General features: G+C 30.4%; 1 protein-coding gene and 2 long non-coding RNA genes across 3 annotated transcripts in view; all 3 read right to left on the bottom strand.

Annotated features, from left to right (window-relative positions):
* Positions 1 to 3,609, bottom strand: part of LOC107436718 (uncharacterized) — an 11,336-nt gene extending 7,727 nt beyond the window's left edge. The window contains exon 1 of the long non-coding RNA XR_006226287.2: positions 3,127 to 3,609. This is a non-coding gene — a long non-coding RNA (uncharacterized lncRNA). The remainder of the gene's footprint in view (positions 1 to 3,126) is intronic.
* A 2,744-nt stretch (positions 3,610 to 6,353) lies between these two features.
* LOC122271283 (uncharacterized) lies at positions 6,354 to 13,351 on the bottom strand. The gene is made up of 2 exons (XR_006226286.2): positions 13,146 to 13,351; positions 6,354 to 6,743 (listed from the first exon to the last, which is right to left on the bottom strand). It is a non-coding gene; the product is annotated as an uncharacterized lncRNA (long non-coding RNA).
* Positions 13,352 to 13,765: 414 nt separating this feature from the next.
* Positions 13,766 to 16,608, bottom strand: part of LOC107457025 (septin-7) — an 83,689-nt gene continuing 80,846 nt past the window's right edge. The window contains exon 13 of the mRNA XM_071182645.1: positions 13,766 to 13,929. Coding sequence (XP_071038746.1) covers positions 13,893 to 13,929 — 37 coding nt within the window. The 3' untranslated portion in view covers positions 13,766 to 13,892. The remainder of the gene's footprint in view (positions 13,930 to 16,608) is intronic.

The following is a 16,608-nucleotide window of genomic DNA, read 5'->3' as shown; positions in this document are numbered from 1 at the left end:
GATTACAAGTAATTGATTACTGTAATCAAAATTGTAATCATGATTACAGCTGTAATCAAAATTTTTTGAAAGTTGTAATCACGATTACAAGTAATTGATTACTTGTAATCGTGATTACAAGTAATTGATTACATAGCTGGAATTATCTGTAATCAATTACAGTTGTAATCGATTACTGTAATCAACGGCCAACTCTGTTAATTACTAGTATTATATATCATCAATTAATTATTATTACCATAAAATTATGATTATTAAATATTATTCGATATTTTATTAACTATTCACTTTATTTCAAATATTATTATAAAATATAATTTTATAATTTTCAATTATTATTTAAGCAGGTGTTATAGAATAACAATACCAGTTATTATTAAAATTAATGTCAAGTTAGTAAAAATATTGTCAGTTATTAATAGTAATTTATAAGTATTATAAAAGTAATAATAAATAATAATAAAAGTAATAATAAATAATAATAAAAGTAATAATAAATAATAATAAAAGTAATAACAAATAATAATAAAAGTAATAATAAATACTTAAAATTTATATGTATTATAAATAAAATAAGGAAATTATGTACTAGTACTGGAAGTTGTGTTTAAATAAATATTTATTCAAAGTTTACCTTTCTCAAAATTTTGGAAGTAGAAATATTCATATTTTCTATATGATATAAGTTACAGACAGATTTTATTTATTTAGAAATATTTGCTTACTCAAAAATATCTTAAATAAGTCCTGCTTTATTTCAAAACAAAATTAGGCTTAATTGAGCTTAAATTTAAAAAAAAATCATTTTAATTCAACTTTAGAAAACGATTTTGAAAAAGTGACTTTTGTAGAATCGTTTTATCAATAAAATTTTATTTTATTTTTGAATGAAATTCGCATATCGGGATACTTTTTGTGTAACAAATTATATAGGTTATCAATTATTCTATAGTAAGTGAATATAAACCTAATTTAGGCATATTTCTTATAAAGCACGTGGAAATGTTCATGAAAACGTTCTAAATTAGTTATTATTTCCTTTAAATAAAATTTAATCATATAAAATTCATTTTTCACATATACGTAACTATTCCGGTTATTATAATAGTAATTATCAAAAAAAAACACGCCTTTGTTAAAAATTTAAATAATGCCGTTTTATAACATTGAATGATTATTATTAATAATTGTCTAAATTGAGAAATTGTTACTACTATTGTTAATATTTTGGTTACATTAAAATAATATAAGTGATCAATAAAAATGATAACTACGGATGTTGTTAATTATTACCGACTATTACATTTAATCTAAAATAATTTTGTCACATTATGACAAGTTCTCAAAATATTTTAATTTTAACTGGCTTATTTAAGTGTTAAGCCAGTTAATTACATTGTAACATTGACTGCCATGCAAGAAAACAAAGAAGTATGAATAATGGTCAAATATCTCTAAAAATATGCATCGTATGAATAATTTAAAATTACAGATAAGAAATATTTTCAAAAGATACATTCAGTGGTATCAAATGTAAATCATCAAGCTCATTTCCTTTTTGTACACCCTGTCTATATTTCTGAGCAGTTATATAACTATATTTATATCTATAACAATATATATATATCTATAACAATATCTTAATAATCTATATAATATGTAATAATAAAAATAAAACTTAGTACGTCTTTGTATTTGTCTTTCAATTCCAGAACTAGTTGTTCTAGAAAACTTTTATAAACATATCCCCTCCCAAAGTCACCGCGGCTGTGATGCTTGATGGGGAACCGTGTTCACTGTGAGAACAAAAATAGCCAAGGGCGCAGTTACGATTTACAGCACCCAAGAACAAATACAGTTTTAGCATACCTTTAACAATATCATGTCAGATTTAAGAAGTTATGCTATATTTATTAATTTATTGTTTCTAATACGGATACAGGCCTGTGTGCTCATTACAAGGCTTATTTGCTTTTGTCAAGAAGAAAGGATAACACAAGTTAGAAAAAGACATCACAAAGATGGATCCAGGGTTACTGTGGGATTCGAACCCGCTACCACCACACTACAAAGCGTTTATCAAAATAAAAGGACCGCTTAACCTGGTGATCCCAGATTCATGTTTTCCATTATTATTTTGAATTAAAAGCTATGGCTAGGGTTGGGTTTTGGACTTAAGAGAGGATAAAATAAAATGATTAAGTTAATGAATAATACTTCTAGGATATATTTGAATAACACAAAATACGTAATCAAGGAATTTGAATGCACGTAAAAAAATGTACTTCAAAAATATTTAACAGTACAATTGAACAAATACCACCCTGAAAATTTAACTTTATTGGGCTCATTGAATATTGGCTCATAAAATGAGTTTCCTATGTAAATGTAGATTTTTGTTTCAAACCAGTTTCAGGAATTTTGAGCTTTTTTACGACTTTTCAACAAAATTCGACAAAACCAATAGAAAAAAAACAAGTAAACCAATTTATAAACATTTTCCTCGGTCTTTGTAAACGCAAACTGATACCATTTTCATGTGGTCTACGCTCTTTTTACAAATTTATTTTCAAATAAAATTGTGCAAATTTTTAAATTATTATTTTGAGAGGAGAAAAAAATCAAGATTCATAAATTGAGCTCTCTTTCCAGTAGCAAGAATTGCCTCATCCGTAGAGCATTTTCAGTATTCAATTATCACACATTTTAAAGGAAAAGCAAATATCTATTTATAAGCTCATTAACAAAAAATAGTTTCAGAATAATTTAAAACATAAGATGGGAAAAATCAAAATCCATTCATATGCATTTTATTCTTGAATTAATTTTTTAATTATAATGTGCATTAGTACATTTATAAACATGAATTAGACCTTTCAGACTGCGCCCGGGGACCTTCTTACATCCCTCATACTACGTCACTGCATTTCATCCCGCAAAATAAATAAATTCGGTTTCTCTGTTCCTATTTTTTACGAAGTAACTGCAACTGATTTAAGAGCATAATTGATAGACTATAATTATTGTTACGTTTTCCTTTAATTAAATACGAAAGAGTTACGAAAGATAAATAAATTTGTAGTTAAGTATCATTTTACAGTAGAAATTTAAATAACCAGTACATACCAAGGTTATTTTTCTTCGCAGGAATCACATTTGCGTCTGTGTTCTATCGTAACCAAATCCAGAAATCACACGCTGATGTCTACTTTTTATCACACCATCGCTTGACGAAGTATAACTCACCTGGACTATTTTCTCTTCTAAAACACCTGCTTCAATATCAGGAATGTTAGATGAGAGTTAGGTATGAAAAAGAAAAACCCGCCTCTTGAATATGACGTGTTTTGTTGCTTTCAGTTTCAACGAAAAGAACATTTTAAAAACCGTTATAGTTCCAAAAAAAATCGTTTGCACATTTTTGATATAAATGTTCTATCGTGAAAATAAATCAGAATGTTACAAATTTTGTCCTTTTTTCTTGATAATGCCATCTAAATTATAAATAGAATTTTAATTTCGCAGAGTTTTCAAAACTAAGTAACTTTACACTTTTGCATTCACGTGTTTTTAATCAGTTTTCCCAGATTATGTAACAAAAATATGAAGGAAAAAAATCGTCACGTGATTGTCTCGTTTTGTTTAAATTATAATTGGAGGATCTGTTTATGTTTGCCGCTTTAAATGGGATTTGTCTTATCTTCCAGATTAGTTGATTAAAGAACACGATAAATTTTCTTGGAAAGACTTGGCTTTTAAAATAAATAAAACATAGGTTAGATATAATACTTTTTAGTTTCGTAATAATCAATGCTTGCTCGTAGAAACGTAAAATTTCAAATTGCTAACGTGAAGTTGAAAGTTCAAATTTTCAGGAAATGCTTTTTAAAAGAATCATTTCCCAACAAAAATTTGAAATTAATGGATAAAAATTGTGAACAATCTGAAAACATTTCGAAAGCTATTTGAAATACTGATCAGAAAGATTATTAGAATATTGCATTCAACTGGCAAAACTTATTTAAAATAGTGCATATGAAACTTTAAAAATACGTTGCATGTGAACATTATATCATAACTTATTGCTTATTTTCAAAAAAAAATTTTTAGAATACTAGTATTAAATATTCTTGAAAACTAGTTAATTGAAATCTTTTCGGTATTAAATAATTTAGGATCCATATTTTTTATTTATTTTTCATTTCATGGTGCATGGAGATCTAATTTTTAAAACGATTTTTTAATTCGTTTATAAGATTAAAAACTCTTCCAGCTACCTATTTCTGCCCCGATCATATATATCGAAACCACTTATTGTTAATACAGATAAAAAGAAGTGATCGGTACCTGAGATGTTGTCCTCTTTTTCTAACTTTGTCCCAAAGAGTTAGAACACAGATTCCAGTCGATCAGCAAAGTGAAGCATCTCTAGCCGCGGTAGGTGAGCGTGGTGACCACTTTGATCTGCAAAGGGACCGAGGGTGTGCGGTATCAGTCATCGTTAAACTGTTTGATCGTAAAGTGCTTGACTTCGCAAGTATGGTCGTCGGGCCACTAAACGAGGGTGTCATCCCTTCTGCACAGGATCAAAATTGGGATGGCATGTATTCTGATCGCTCTCTAATATATTTGGAGGCCATCGCCAACAACCCATAGTAAGCTCTGGTGCGACGCAAATAGAATAGACAGTGCGAAGAGAAATTGGTTGACTGGATTGTTATTTTTTTTAACTCATGGCTGACATTTTTTATGAGAAATGGAAAGTTGCAAGTTTGATGAAAAGCCCAGCACTGTTTTAATATTTGAGTCATCAAGATAATTGAGCAAATTTTAAAAAAAAAGGAAACTGTCGTCATGTGGTTAAATTACCTTCTCAAAACGCTTAGAAGCGTTAAGGTAAAGGGTTCGATTCCCATCGTCTCTGATGATTGGAGTGTGTTCCAATCTCTCCTTATCATCCGTACTAATAATCGCTGCCTATAAATGAACCGTTCTTTTTCACTGAAAACTCAAGCCTACAGATTTATGCACGCAATAAACAAATGAAATTTAAATTTTCTTATCACGTATAGGCTGTTGTTTAGAATCCCTAACATATTTGATAAGTAAACTTTCTGGCCTATATACAGGTTTCAACATGTTAACGCTTGTTGCTTTGCTAGAAGCAAAACAATTCGCATCCCTAAGTTGCTAAACATTAAACCAGGTATCCTAAACGTGACTGATGATTCGGAAGATCAATTAGAAAAACGGAAGAAAGAAATTTATGGTTTGCTGCGTTCTGCTCAAGAAGCGAGATTTTTATTACCAGAAAAGTGGGGCTTCACTGGTTGAGCGGTATCGCCGTTTCGTCAAATTCTTTAAAGCAAAAGAGCTGTGTGTCAAATCCTGCCGTAACCCTTGTCCCGCAGTGGGCTAATCGTTAAGACACGGTTCTCAGCAGATCACCGAAGTCAAGCATCACTGGCTACGGTCAGTGTGCGGGTGGGTGACCACTTGGATCAGTCTGCGTAGGGACCGAGGGTGTGCGGTATTGGTCCTCGTTAAACTGTGCTACCGTAAAGTGCTCGACTTCGCGCGCAGGTCGTCGGGCTACCGAAGCAGGGGTGCCATCCCCTCCGCAGAGGATCAAAATTGTGATGGCATGTCTTCGGATCATCCTCCGGGATGTTTCCCAGACCGTCGCCAATAGCCCATTGTGCAGCTCTAGTGCGACGTAAATTAACAACAACCTGCCGTAACCCTTAATATATTTTTTCGCTGTCCTTCTCAAATGTGTGCATTCTGTGTTTGTATTTTACAAGGGCTTATAAGCCATTCTTGATACTGAGCACTCAAGCCCAATAAATAAATTGAGTGCTCAAACTCAATTAATAAATAAAATAAATTTTCGCCTAACTTCGAAATTAATAATAAATGTTGTCAAGAGATGGCACTCCCGATTGGAAAAAAGTTTTTTTCTGCTTGCCAAATTAAAATATTTTTGTTTAATAATTTGATAAATAAAGGGTTAATTTATTTTTCAAAAGCTTTTTTTTTTTTGTAAATTTCGTATAATGATCAGCAAAGGAGTACTAGTAGTACAATATACAGTATTAACTTTGCCTAGCAAATTGATAAGAAGTAACAAGTGGGTTCTTACATTAATAAGCCTTAAGTTCTAAGCATCATGTGCATTCTAAACCAACAATCCATACAGATGCGCAGTCACAGTTAAGTTTTTATTTGATCGGGGGTTCAAACAATATTTCATTCAGTGTTTAGATATTAGCAATGCATTGTAGCTCCATTTTGTTTAAATCAAATGAATCCAAAACATTACAGCAATTTTTATAAACAATTGATAACACTAATAGGTCTCAGAAGTTTATCTTAAGCATGATCTCCAGCAGCATGCAAAAGTGTCCGATTTCCCTCTTCAACATTCACTGGATCTTCGAGCTCTTGCTGATTTCCTCTACCGAACCATATTCTGCTGGTGGAACTTCTACCATACACACAATTTTTAAGACAAGTGTATGGATTCCATTCGTTGCAGCACATCAGTAACAAAAATACGACAATTGAGACAAAGAACACTAGTTTCAAACCTTCGGTAATCAGAGCTGCATTCCGGATGTTTACCCAGTTGGTGCTGTTAATATGCTGGTACTTCTGACCAAACTTCCAGCCAAAATCTGTAAGGTTCGAAATTGTCGTATTCTCTATTTGATCGGATATAATCATCATGGTGAAGTTCAGAGCTGAAAATGAAATAGAACTTTTACTAAACAATATCCAACAGAAAGTAGAACAACGGTTCAATTAATAATGTATTCAAGCAATGTTCTGTGTAATTTTTGCTTATTATCATTTCATACTAAAGCCATTCTATTTAGATCAGAATAATTTATTATTTCAAATTTCTACAGCAATTATAGTGAACAAACAGTAACATTGACATGTCGCAGGGGGAAAAAATTAAATATGGTCACCAGTAGCGAGCAAAAAGTCCCGATTTCTTTCTTGGACATTTAATGGACCCTCAAGTTGTTGCTGATGTCCTCTGCCGATCCATGTTCTACTTGCGGATCTTCTGCCAGTTACACAGTTTTTAAGCCAATTGTACGGATTCAATTCCTTGCAGCAGACCAGTAACAAAACAGCAAGAATTGAGACAAAGAACATCAATTTTAAACCTTCGTTAATCAGAGCTGCATTCCGGATGCTTGTCCAGTCCGTGCTGTTTATATGCTGATACTTCTGACCAATTTTCAAGCCAAAATCAGTCAAATTGGAAATTGTCGCATTCACTATTTGATCAGATGTAATCATCATGGTTAAATTCAAAAAGGGCAAAAACCGGAAAGCTGAAAATAAAATAGAACTTTTATTTAACCAATGGCTAATTCAAAAATAGAACAACTCTTCCATTTACAGTGCATTCAAACGATGTTTTAGAAATATATTAGCTCCATTCTAGTTAAATCAAGATAGTTTATTAACTTTAAGTATTACAGCAATTATAATGAACAGTTACATTTATAGGAGGCAGTAAATATTTTTAGACATGATCCCCAGAACCGTGTAAAAATGTTGGATTTCCTTCTTGGACATTCACTGGATTCCCGGGCTGATGATCAGGAATACCGATGGGTCGATGTCCACCGATCAAAATTCTGCTTATGAATCTACCAAACTCCCAGTTTTTAATCCAATTGCACGAATTCAATTCTTTGCAACACATCAATAACCAAAAGGTGAGAATGAAGGCAATAAGAATTAGTTTTAGGCCCACGTAGATCAAAACTGCATTCCAGATTGTAAATTTGGTGCTGTTAGAGTGCTGATAGTTTTGACCGAATTTTGAGCCAGTTTCAGTCAGGTTGGCAATCGTCGTATTCGATCTTTGACTAGTAATAATTATCATGATGAAGTCAATGAATTTTGAATGAGCTGAAAAAAATACAGCCTTTATTTTCGAATAACCAATTTGAAGTAGAGCACGCCTATAATTAATAAAAGAAAAAGAAAGTTTAAAAAAAAATAATACTTTTTGATTATGATCACATCCTAGCTTTCTTGATCTTAGTAACCTTTCTACCTTAGTAACCGAGTTCAGTAACATTTTTTTTAAAAGAGAAGAATGTACGCTTAATATGCCACTTTGTAACCCAACCGCTTAAAACGGAACAAACCAACTCCACTACACAGGATAAAAAATTATATCATAATTGGCACCTTTGGCATTGTTTAGAAAAAATAATTACATTTCGTTCAATTGGATGTCTGCAAGTGACATCATCATATGCATATCGTAGCATTTGTCTATTTAGAAGCAAATCAGGTTCGACACACACCCGTGACGTCGCTTATAAATATCCAATTAAATCTCATTTAAATCAAGTGGTCAGGCATAATCACTTCACTTCTTCGCGTGTTGTAAGTACTCAATTTAATTATAAATCAGCGTTTTAAATTTTAAGATCATTCCGGCAAGAATTGGGTACTTGCACTTCGATGAAGAAGATCACAATACCCACACATGAGACCTATGTCGTCTGCTCCAGCTGATCGTTTATATCCAAAATGGCGAGTTAGTTGAGCTAAGTTTTTCCTCATAAATTCGAATGTTAATTAACCTGAAATTAATTAAATACAGCACAGTATCGCACATCGAATTTATTGAAGTGTAATTCTATCTCGTCTACATCTTTTACTTAACTTAGATTATGATTTATTTATGTATTTTATTGTAACCGTGACATATTTTTGTTTTGTATACCTAGCAACCTCAATGCATAATTATTCTGTTTATGTTCTGCATTTCTTCTTGATTGTTTTTGTGTTAAGAAATATAAATAATTTAAATCTTTGTGAAAGAATCTTTGCGTAAGAATATAGAATGTGTCACTTAGGAGAACTGATACTTGGCTTACGACGAGCGTGGATTACTCGAAATAGAATGGAAAGAGCAGTTGCTAACGTAAACAAATGCCACGTTTCAACAACCAATCAGGATCGAGATACCCACACTACATCACTTGCCGTATCCCATTGGATATCTACAAGCAACGTCACATATGGGTGCCGGACCTGATTAGCTGCTAATGAATCGCAGCATTTGTTTATGTTAGTAACTTTTTTTCTTCCATTTATCAGTTAAATCTTTTTTATACACAACTATCTGATTCCAGCGATCTTCTTCTTTTCGAATTGCAGAAACCAAAGTACTTGTATTTTAATTAAAATATATATTAAAAAAATTCTAATATTTTTCATTTTCGAAAACTAATATATTTTATGTTAAATCATTATAAAAATGTTTCTTCAAAATAATATTTGCTACTAAGAAAAAATTTTATCTTAACCGGAAAAATGTAATATTATGGCTTTCACTCAAAACCAATTCCATCGTCAAGAAATTCTGTGCTAAAATTTAATCTTCTTTTTCTTTGAGATTTCCATGTTTGAGTTGCTAGAATTAAACAACTTTTGAAACTCATCGTTGATCATAATGAATAAGATGCAGCACTTTAAAGGAAATGAAATACCATAAGTAAGAGAAATAATGCAAATAGCTAAATGAAGTTACCATTTTACCAACAAATAACATCCAAGCACTTTATTACTAACAAAATTAATGAAACTAAGGCTCCACTCTCATTCGAATTTAATCTATTTTTCTTCTTTTTATTTCGAGCATAAACTTTATTATAGTTGCTAAACAACTTCATCTTTTTCAAAGTACTAACTATAGATAAAAATTTTTTAAATTTTCACAATACGTGAACGCGTTTGTACATTTATGTAAGGGTGTTTAAGTACAACGGTTACCAACTTGGCGAGAAAGTAGGAACATCATTAATCGACCAACTTTCCGATTAACTCACCAAGTTGGCCGCCAAATTTTTAAATTACGATATAACAGCTATTTCTGGACCTATTTGAAAGAGAGTGATGTCAATAATTATTAAAAAGCATTAAATTAATATAAAATTAATACAGTTTTAATAAAAGTACCAGCCTTTATCACCAACATCCTATAGATTAATATATTGATTAATACATTAATATATCGAGTAATATATTAACATATCGATTAAAATATCATAGCAGCCATGGATGCTATACTTCTCTAAAATACGGTAAAAATGAAATGGTTTTACTACCAGTTTTTTAATCATTACCGGATGCGAAAATTTTTCGTATGATTATAAATCAATATCAACAATGTATTCTTGCATTGCATTATTAATTTCCATTTCATTCGGAATTTTAATATCCCATAATTATTTATATTTGTTTTAAAGGCAAAACTTTCAGAAATTGTATTATTTATTTTAATTCAAGATTTGCACAAACTGTAATTTCTTGAAGAAATTAAGATTAGGCACCGATTTTTCTAACAACTATTTCAAAAATATTACTTTTTTTTTTAAGAAGAGTTTATAAGATTGTATTTATACAAAAGAAAAAGCAAAGTTCGAAAAAGAAAAGCAAGCTTTTAAATATATACATTATCTAGAAAATTCTGTTATTCAAAACGAAACTCAGAATGATAATCTTACCTCTATCTATACACCTGTACTAATTTTGTATTAAAGAACCATATCTGAAATCTTTTATCAGCACTTTTTTAAATATCTTAAGAATGTTGAAATGAAAATTCTTCCTCTGAAACAGTTTGAATAGTGTTCTCAAAAGTATGTTCTAATCCTAGTATGTACAGTGCGCAAAATAAAAGAAAGGACCACACTCAATAACTTTTGAATTAATGATCGGATTTTCACGCTCTAAACACAATCTTAAAGTTTCAAGAGGGTGACTTCAATTATGCTAATTAAAAAACGCAAACGATATTTTCAGTTTCGAAGTAAGACACAAAAAAGTGCTTTCTTTGAATAAACATACCTGTTTTTCAGCGGATTCGGATTTCTAACTCCCTAAATATGGGGGGTTATCACAATAACGGAAATATGATTCCCATAGTTAGAATTATAAAATAAGCTTATCCAAGGATTTGTTGCATGCAAAAAATAATTTTTCGTAAATATTTATTGTTTCTTATTATTTTATTTAATAATAGTCGAAAAAGTTTTGAATTCCAAGTTATAAAAATTTTTTATCATTTTGAAGAACATAATTATACATGGCAAAATACAAAATTTGAGCAAAATCGGTGGAAAAGTTCACCGATTTTAGGTTTTAGAATTTACAAACTGAAATACACTGCACTTGGAATTGAATAATAAAATTTTATACAGAATAAGATTTTTTAATTTTAAATAATATTTTTTAGATATTTTAATCTATAGATATTAGATATTTTTAATCTCTATTCGATTCATTTTAAAATTTAATGGTGTATGTTACTAATGTAGATAGTTTCTTTACTTACTGTATTTTCGGGTTAAATTTTCAAAAGAACAAACGCTTATCATTAACTTGAATGATGTGCATTTATAAAAACAATTTTCGCTGATTAAGTTGCCAATTTACTAAAAATACGTTTTAAAATAACCTACGTGCTAAGCAAACTACAATAATAGTAAAATAAACTAAACTCAGCGGCGCGACAGCCCATAGAGGGCCAAGGTCTACTGTGCCCATCGGGGTGCAGGAGCAGATGTTCCGGTCAGGTGGTCAGCCGAACGTGGAACCCCCAGCGTTTAGTTCCCAAGCATGCTTGGTACACATCCTGTTCAATTTTTAGGTAAATCGGATATAATTTTGAAGTTATAAGGCTTGTAACTAGCAAATTTCAAAGAGTAATGCATTTTATTCTGAAATTCATTTCTAAATATTTTTCATGAATTAGGCGCTCTTTTAAGAATGCTCCTGGAGACAGATGTCTCCTCCCCCCCACACACACGCGCACAAGTTGTAACTCCAATGGAACCTACTTTTCTTTGCTAAGTAAATAAGAAATGCATTTTAACTTAAATTAGTTACTGAAATAATAACACGTCATTTCGTTCTTTGAGACAGATTTCAAAATAGCGCCAAGGCCATACTAATGTATAAATTAGAATTTCATTAGAAAAGCAATGAGTGCATAGTGTATTAACTTTAGTGAATGACTAATTTTTCGATGTTTTTAAATGCACGTATTCAAAACTATTTACCGCCAAAGGAACAAACGATCCTTTTATTTATTTTATTCCCTTTTTAAACGTGTAAAAATTAAATAAAATAAACAAATTTAAAAAAAAAGTTGAATCTCTTTGCGCTCAGCTAATATATGTTTGAAAAATAGGCATTACTTAAAATGAGCATTTAAAAAATGGATATAGACAATCAACATAACAATCAACATAATTTTTACTAAACAATCAACATAATTTTTGTAACATCAACGTTTGTTTTAAAAAAGGTCTGTTTCAAATTTGCAAAATTTCTTTTTGTATTTTAAATAATATGAACATTAATTTTTCCCTAATAAATCCTTAAAATGTCACAGTCAAAACATTAATTAAAAAATTAAAAATGTTATGCATGTCCATTTACTTGTTCTATGTCTATTTTTTAAGCAAACAATCCAAGCTATACATTAATTTTTATTATTATAAATAAATTTTTTCAAACTCAGATCGAGCTATGCGTATTTAACCAAATCAACCTTCCAAATCAGGGTCTTTTAACCAAAAACATTCAAACAAGCATTTTAAACTATATATTTTTTTCCATAAAAACTCAACTTTGGTAACCCAAAACAATACAATTTTGGCTACCAAATAGGTTCACCATAAAAATGAAAGAATAATCACGAATTAATGTTTGCTGATTAAAATAACTTATTGATTAACTATGTTATTCCATAAGCTTCTTTGTAAAATAGTTGAAACTATCATCTTTTAAAATAACTTATATTAAGCATGCCATATTTTTAACTATTTTAAAATTAAATGAAATTATCTCGGTCCAAATTATCAGTTTGCAATAGTTATGCCATGCTGTGAAAATATAATTTTTACTTAACAAATAGCTTATTAAATGCAAATACTTTTATTCACAAAAAAAGAAGAAAAAAAACATTTTATAATTGCATAAAAAGGCTTAAAAATGAAATTTCAAAGCTAATGACTTAAGGGAGATTGAAAGAAAATTATATTGCACTATTATTTAATAAGTACCATTAAGAAAATATCTTATTGTAAATTTACCTGATATAAAATAATTTTTAGAATATTGGATGAATTTTCAGAGTATTAATTTCCAAATTTCATAATTTTTATCTAGTGGATTTCAGAATTTTAAGGATCGCGTTACGATTTGTTCATTGTATCTTTTATTTTTAAAATGTCAGACAAATTAGCCATTCTGAAGCAATCTTCAAAATTTAAAGCTCGTAAAATATTTAAAAAAAAAAAAAAAAGAGCTTTCTTTCTGCAAGACTTACCTTTGAGTAAGGCTGAACTAGATTAGTAACTTAACTGTATTATTAAGTTCCGTCATATGCTAAATTAAATACATTGGTACTTTTAAAATTACTAATGGTAACGATCACTAACTTGTAATTGAAAATAATATAATAACCGCAAAATCATGAGCCTATTAATACATAAAAATTAAATTATTAGCAAATTAAACACATCAATGAATAGCATTTAAAAAAATTAAAAAAAAATAAAAACTTTATTTTCGAACTCTAATGCTCTATACTAGCCAAAAAGTACTTACATTAGAGTTCGCAGCAAACTTGTAGTACATTGTGAATAACTCGGCTTTATAATAATAATTCAGGTTTTGGAACTAAAGTTGACACCAAAAAGAGACAATTAACTACTTAATAATTTTTTAATTTTATTTCTTTAACGATTCAAATATACAATTTGTACAGTAATTGAACTATTTAGTGCTGATACTTTGAGCGCTGTGTGTCAGCCTTCTATGTCAGTTTACATCAGCTGCTACTTCTTAAACCAGCTCCAATGCTTATCTTGATACCTGTCAATATAATAAAATTATTAAAACAAGAAAAAATTACCGGACAACGCTTACAGGAAGACACGGACAATCCTATATAATTTTTAAAATAGTGATTACATTTTCACGAACTAAGATACAAATGGGATACCTGCAAGTGACGTAGTGAGGGTATCTCGATTTTAATTGGTTGTTGAAACGTGGAATTTGTTTACGTTAGTAACTGTTCTTTCCATTCCATTTCGAGTAAGCCAATCCCGTCAAGTATCAATTCTTTTAAGCGATACATTCTAAATTCTTTCACAAAGAGTCTTTCATAAGGATTCCAATTCTTTCACTATAGATTTCTTACTTAACACAAAGACAGACACGAAGCCATGTAGAACATAAATAAACTAATTACGCATCAAAGTTGCCAGGTACACAAAACAAAAATATGTCCTGGTTACATGAAATATATAAACAAATAAAAGAGCTAAGTTAAGTAAAAGACGTAGAAGTAAAATATTTACATTTCAACAAATTTGATGTGCGTATGGTGCTGCATTTAGTTAACTTCACGTTAATTAACGTTCTAACGGATGTGGAGAAACTTTGCTCAATTTTAACACGCCATTTTGTTTATAAACTATCAGCTAGCGCTGACGTCATAAGTCATATGTGTCAGTATCCGTGGTCTTCTTGAAGTGCAAATACCCAATTTAAGATCCAAAGGATACTTTTTTTTAAATGCTAATGCAGAGAACGTTTTGGTGTCTTATTTTGTTATTTAAAATGACATTAATAATAAATAATTACTTATTATAGATATATCCCTCAAAACATTAAGTACGTGAAAAGTTATACATGTTTTCTGTTATTTATGTATTTTTGATTTTTCTTTGTTTACTTTTGTGTACCTTAGAGAAGACATATAGGTTCCATTGGGCGTTTTTTACATCCCTTAATTCAGCAATCCATCTCGTGTCAGAGGTTCTCAATAAGATTCAGGTCTGGGCTCTGGACCGGCTAGTTCATTCGGTTACCCCCATTATCACAATACTCATTCATGCTGGAGCTCGCAACATAGCAGTTAATGTTACTATCTTGGTTACGTGTATCTTACCCGTGAAACTAGCACAAAATGGGAAGCACTTCGTCATCCAAAATAGTGCAAAAGGTGTACCATAATAATTTCATAACCATAATAATTTCGTGTAGCATAATAATCATAATTTATTCTTCGCCGATAAGTATGAGGCAGGCGCTGTATTATAATTCAAGTGTCGAAAAAAAAGTATTTACAGTAAAAATTACAAAAACGCACTTATTTATGCACACGACATTACCTCTGGGTAAATGAATCTTAAAATTGGTTGCTTAAAAGCTTTTTGCTCACGCGATTAGGCACTTTCAACTCGAGAAGTGAAATGATTATGCCTAACCATGTGACTTAAAGATTTATTTGGATTGCAAGTGACGTCACGCGCGAGTGTAGAACCTGATTGTCTTCGGTACCACGATTTACCTACGATGACATCACTAGCGAATATCCGATTAGTTCCAGGGACATGACGTAAAACACAAAAAGTGAAAACATTGAAGACCCAATTTTTATAGTTAAACTATTGATATCATACTTTCTACATAACATATATTTAAATGATCTTAATTCCTTCTAAAATTTTTAGAAAATTAAAAATTAAGCTTTAATTTGTAAAAATTTTTATGTCATTCATTTTGTTAATATATGAGTTGCTCCCTGGAATCACCGACATTACTATATTTATTTTTAAAATTCTAACCAAAAATGAAGTAAATAATTATAAACATTAGAAGTTTCAAATTAATACTTAATCTAGGGGGGGAAAACTATTTCAAATTCCGAAACACGATTGAGGAAAGCGGGGTTGATGGCATCACAACCAGCTCGATGTTATGGAAAATCAATTAAGATGAAAAAATGCCTATAACCTATTCTCAGTTACCAATGGCGATGTCTAATCTCATCTTCCTTGTTAATGATTCGTCAAGTTTTGTCCTTCTCACTTTAATATTATGTTGCGATTCTATACTATCACTTTATCTACTTCCATTTGGACCAGAATTCTAAAAATATATAAGTTCAGCGCAGGTAAAATATAGGGCAGTGATTGCAAAGTACAGGTCACTTTGTTGTTAAATCCGGTACATTGCTTTTTTGATGTTAAAAATAGTTGGGTTTTTTCTGAGATTGTAGAAGAATTTTTACAGACTATTACGTCTTTATTTAGTGACATAGACATGGAGTTACAACCACGAAGTTTGGACTTGAAAAATATCGCAAAGCTCAATAAAATTCTGTGAAACTAAACTTTTTTAAAAACTTCTATTCCTTTTAATAGAGGTGAAATGGTGCATTGTATGTATGATTACAAGTGGCACTTCAATTAGTTCTGTTATTACAGGAATCCATTGTTCCCGATAAATTTTTATTAACTCAACTCTCATTTTCTTTTTCTGAATCTTGGATCATTGCTTAACCATAATTTTACTGATCGAGAGCACTAGGTAAAAATGCAGTCTACATAAAAAATTTATCAATTATATATACAGTCGGACCCCGATTTAACGAATTCATCGGGACCGGAAATTTTATTCCTTAAATCGGGGTCATTCGTAAAATCGGGGTTCAAAAAAATTGTTTTTTGTACATATGTATTATTAAAAATTACTAGTTAT

The sequence above is a fragment of the Parasteatoda tepidariorum genome, chromosome 6, assembly GCF_043381705.1.
Source record: "Parasteatoda tepidariorum isolate YZ-2023 chromosome 6, CAS_Ptep_4.0, whole genome shotgun sequence".
Classification (NCBI taxonomy): domain Eukaryota; kingdom Metazoa; phylum Arthropoda; class Arachnida; order Araneae; family Theridiidae; genus Parasteatoda; species Parasteatoda tepidariorum.
This window is presented reverse-complemented; position numbering and strand designations above follow the sequence as displayed.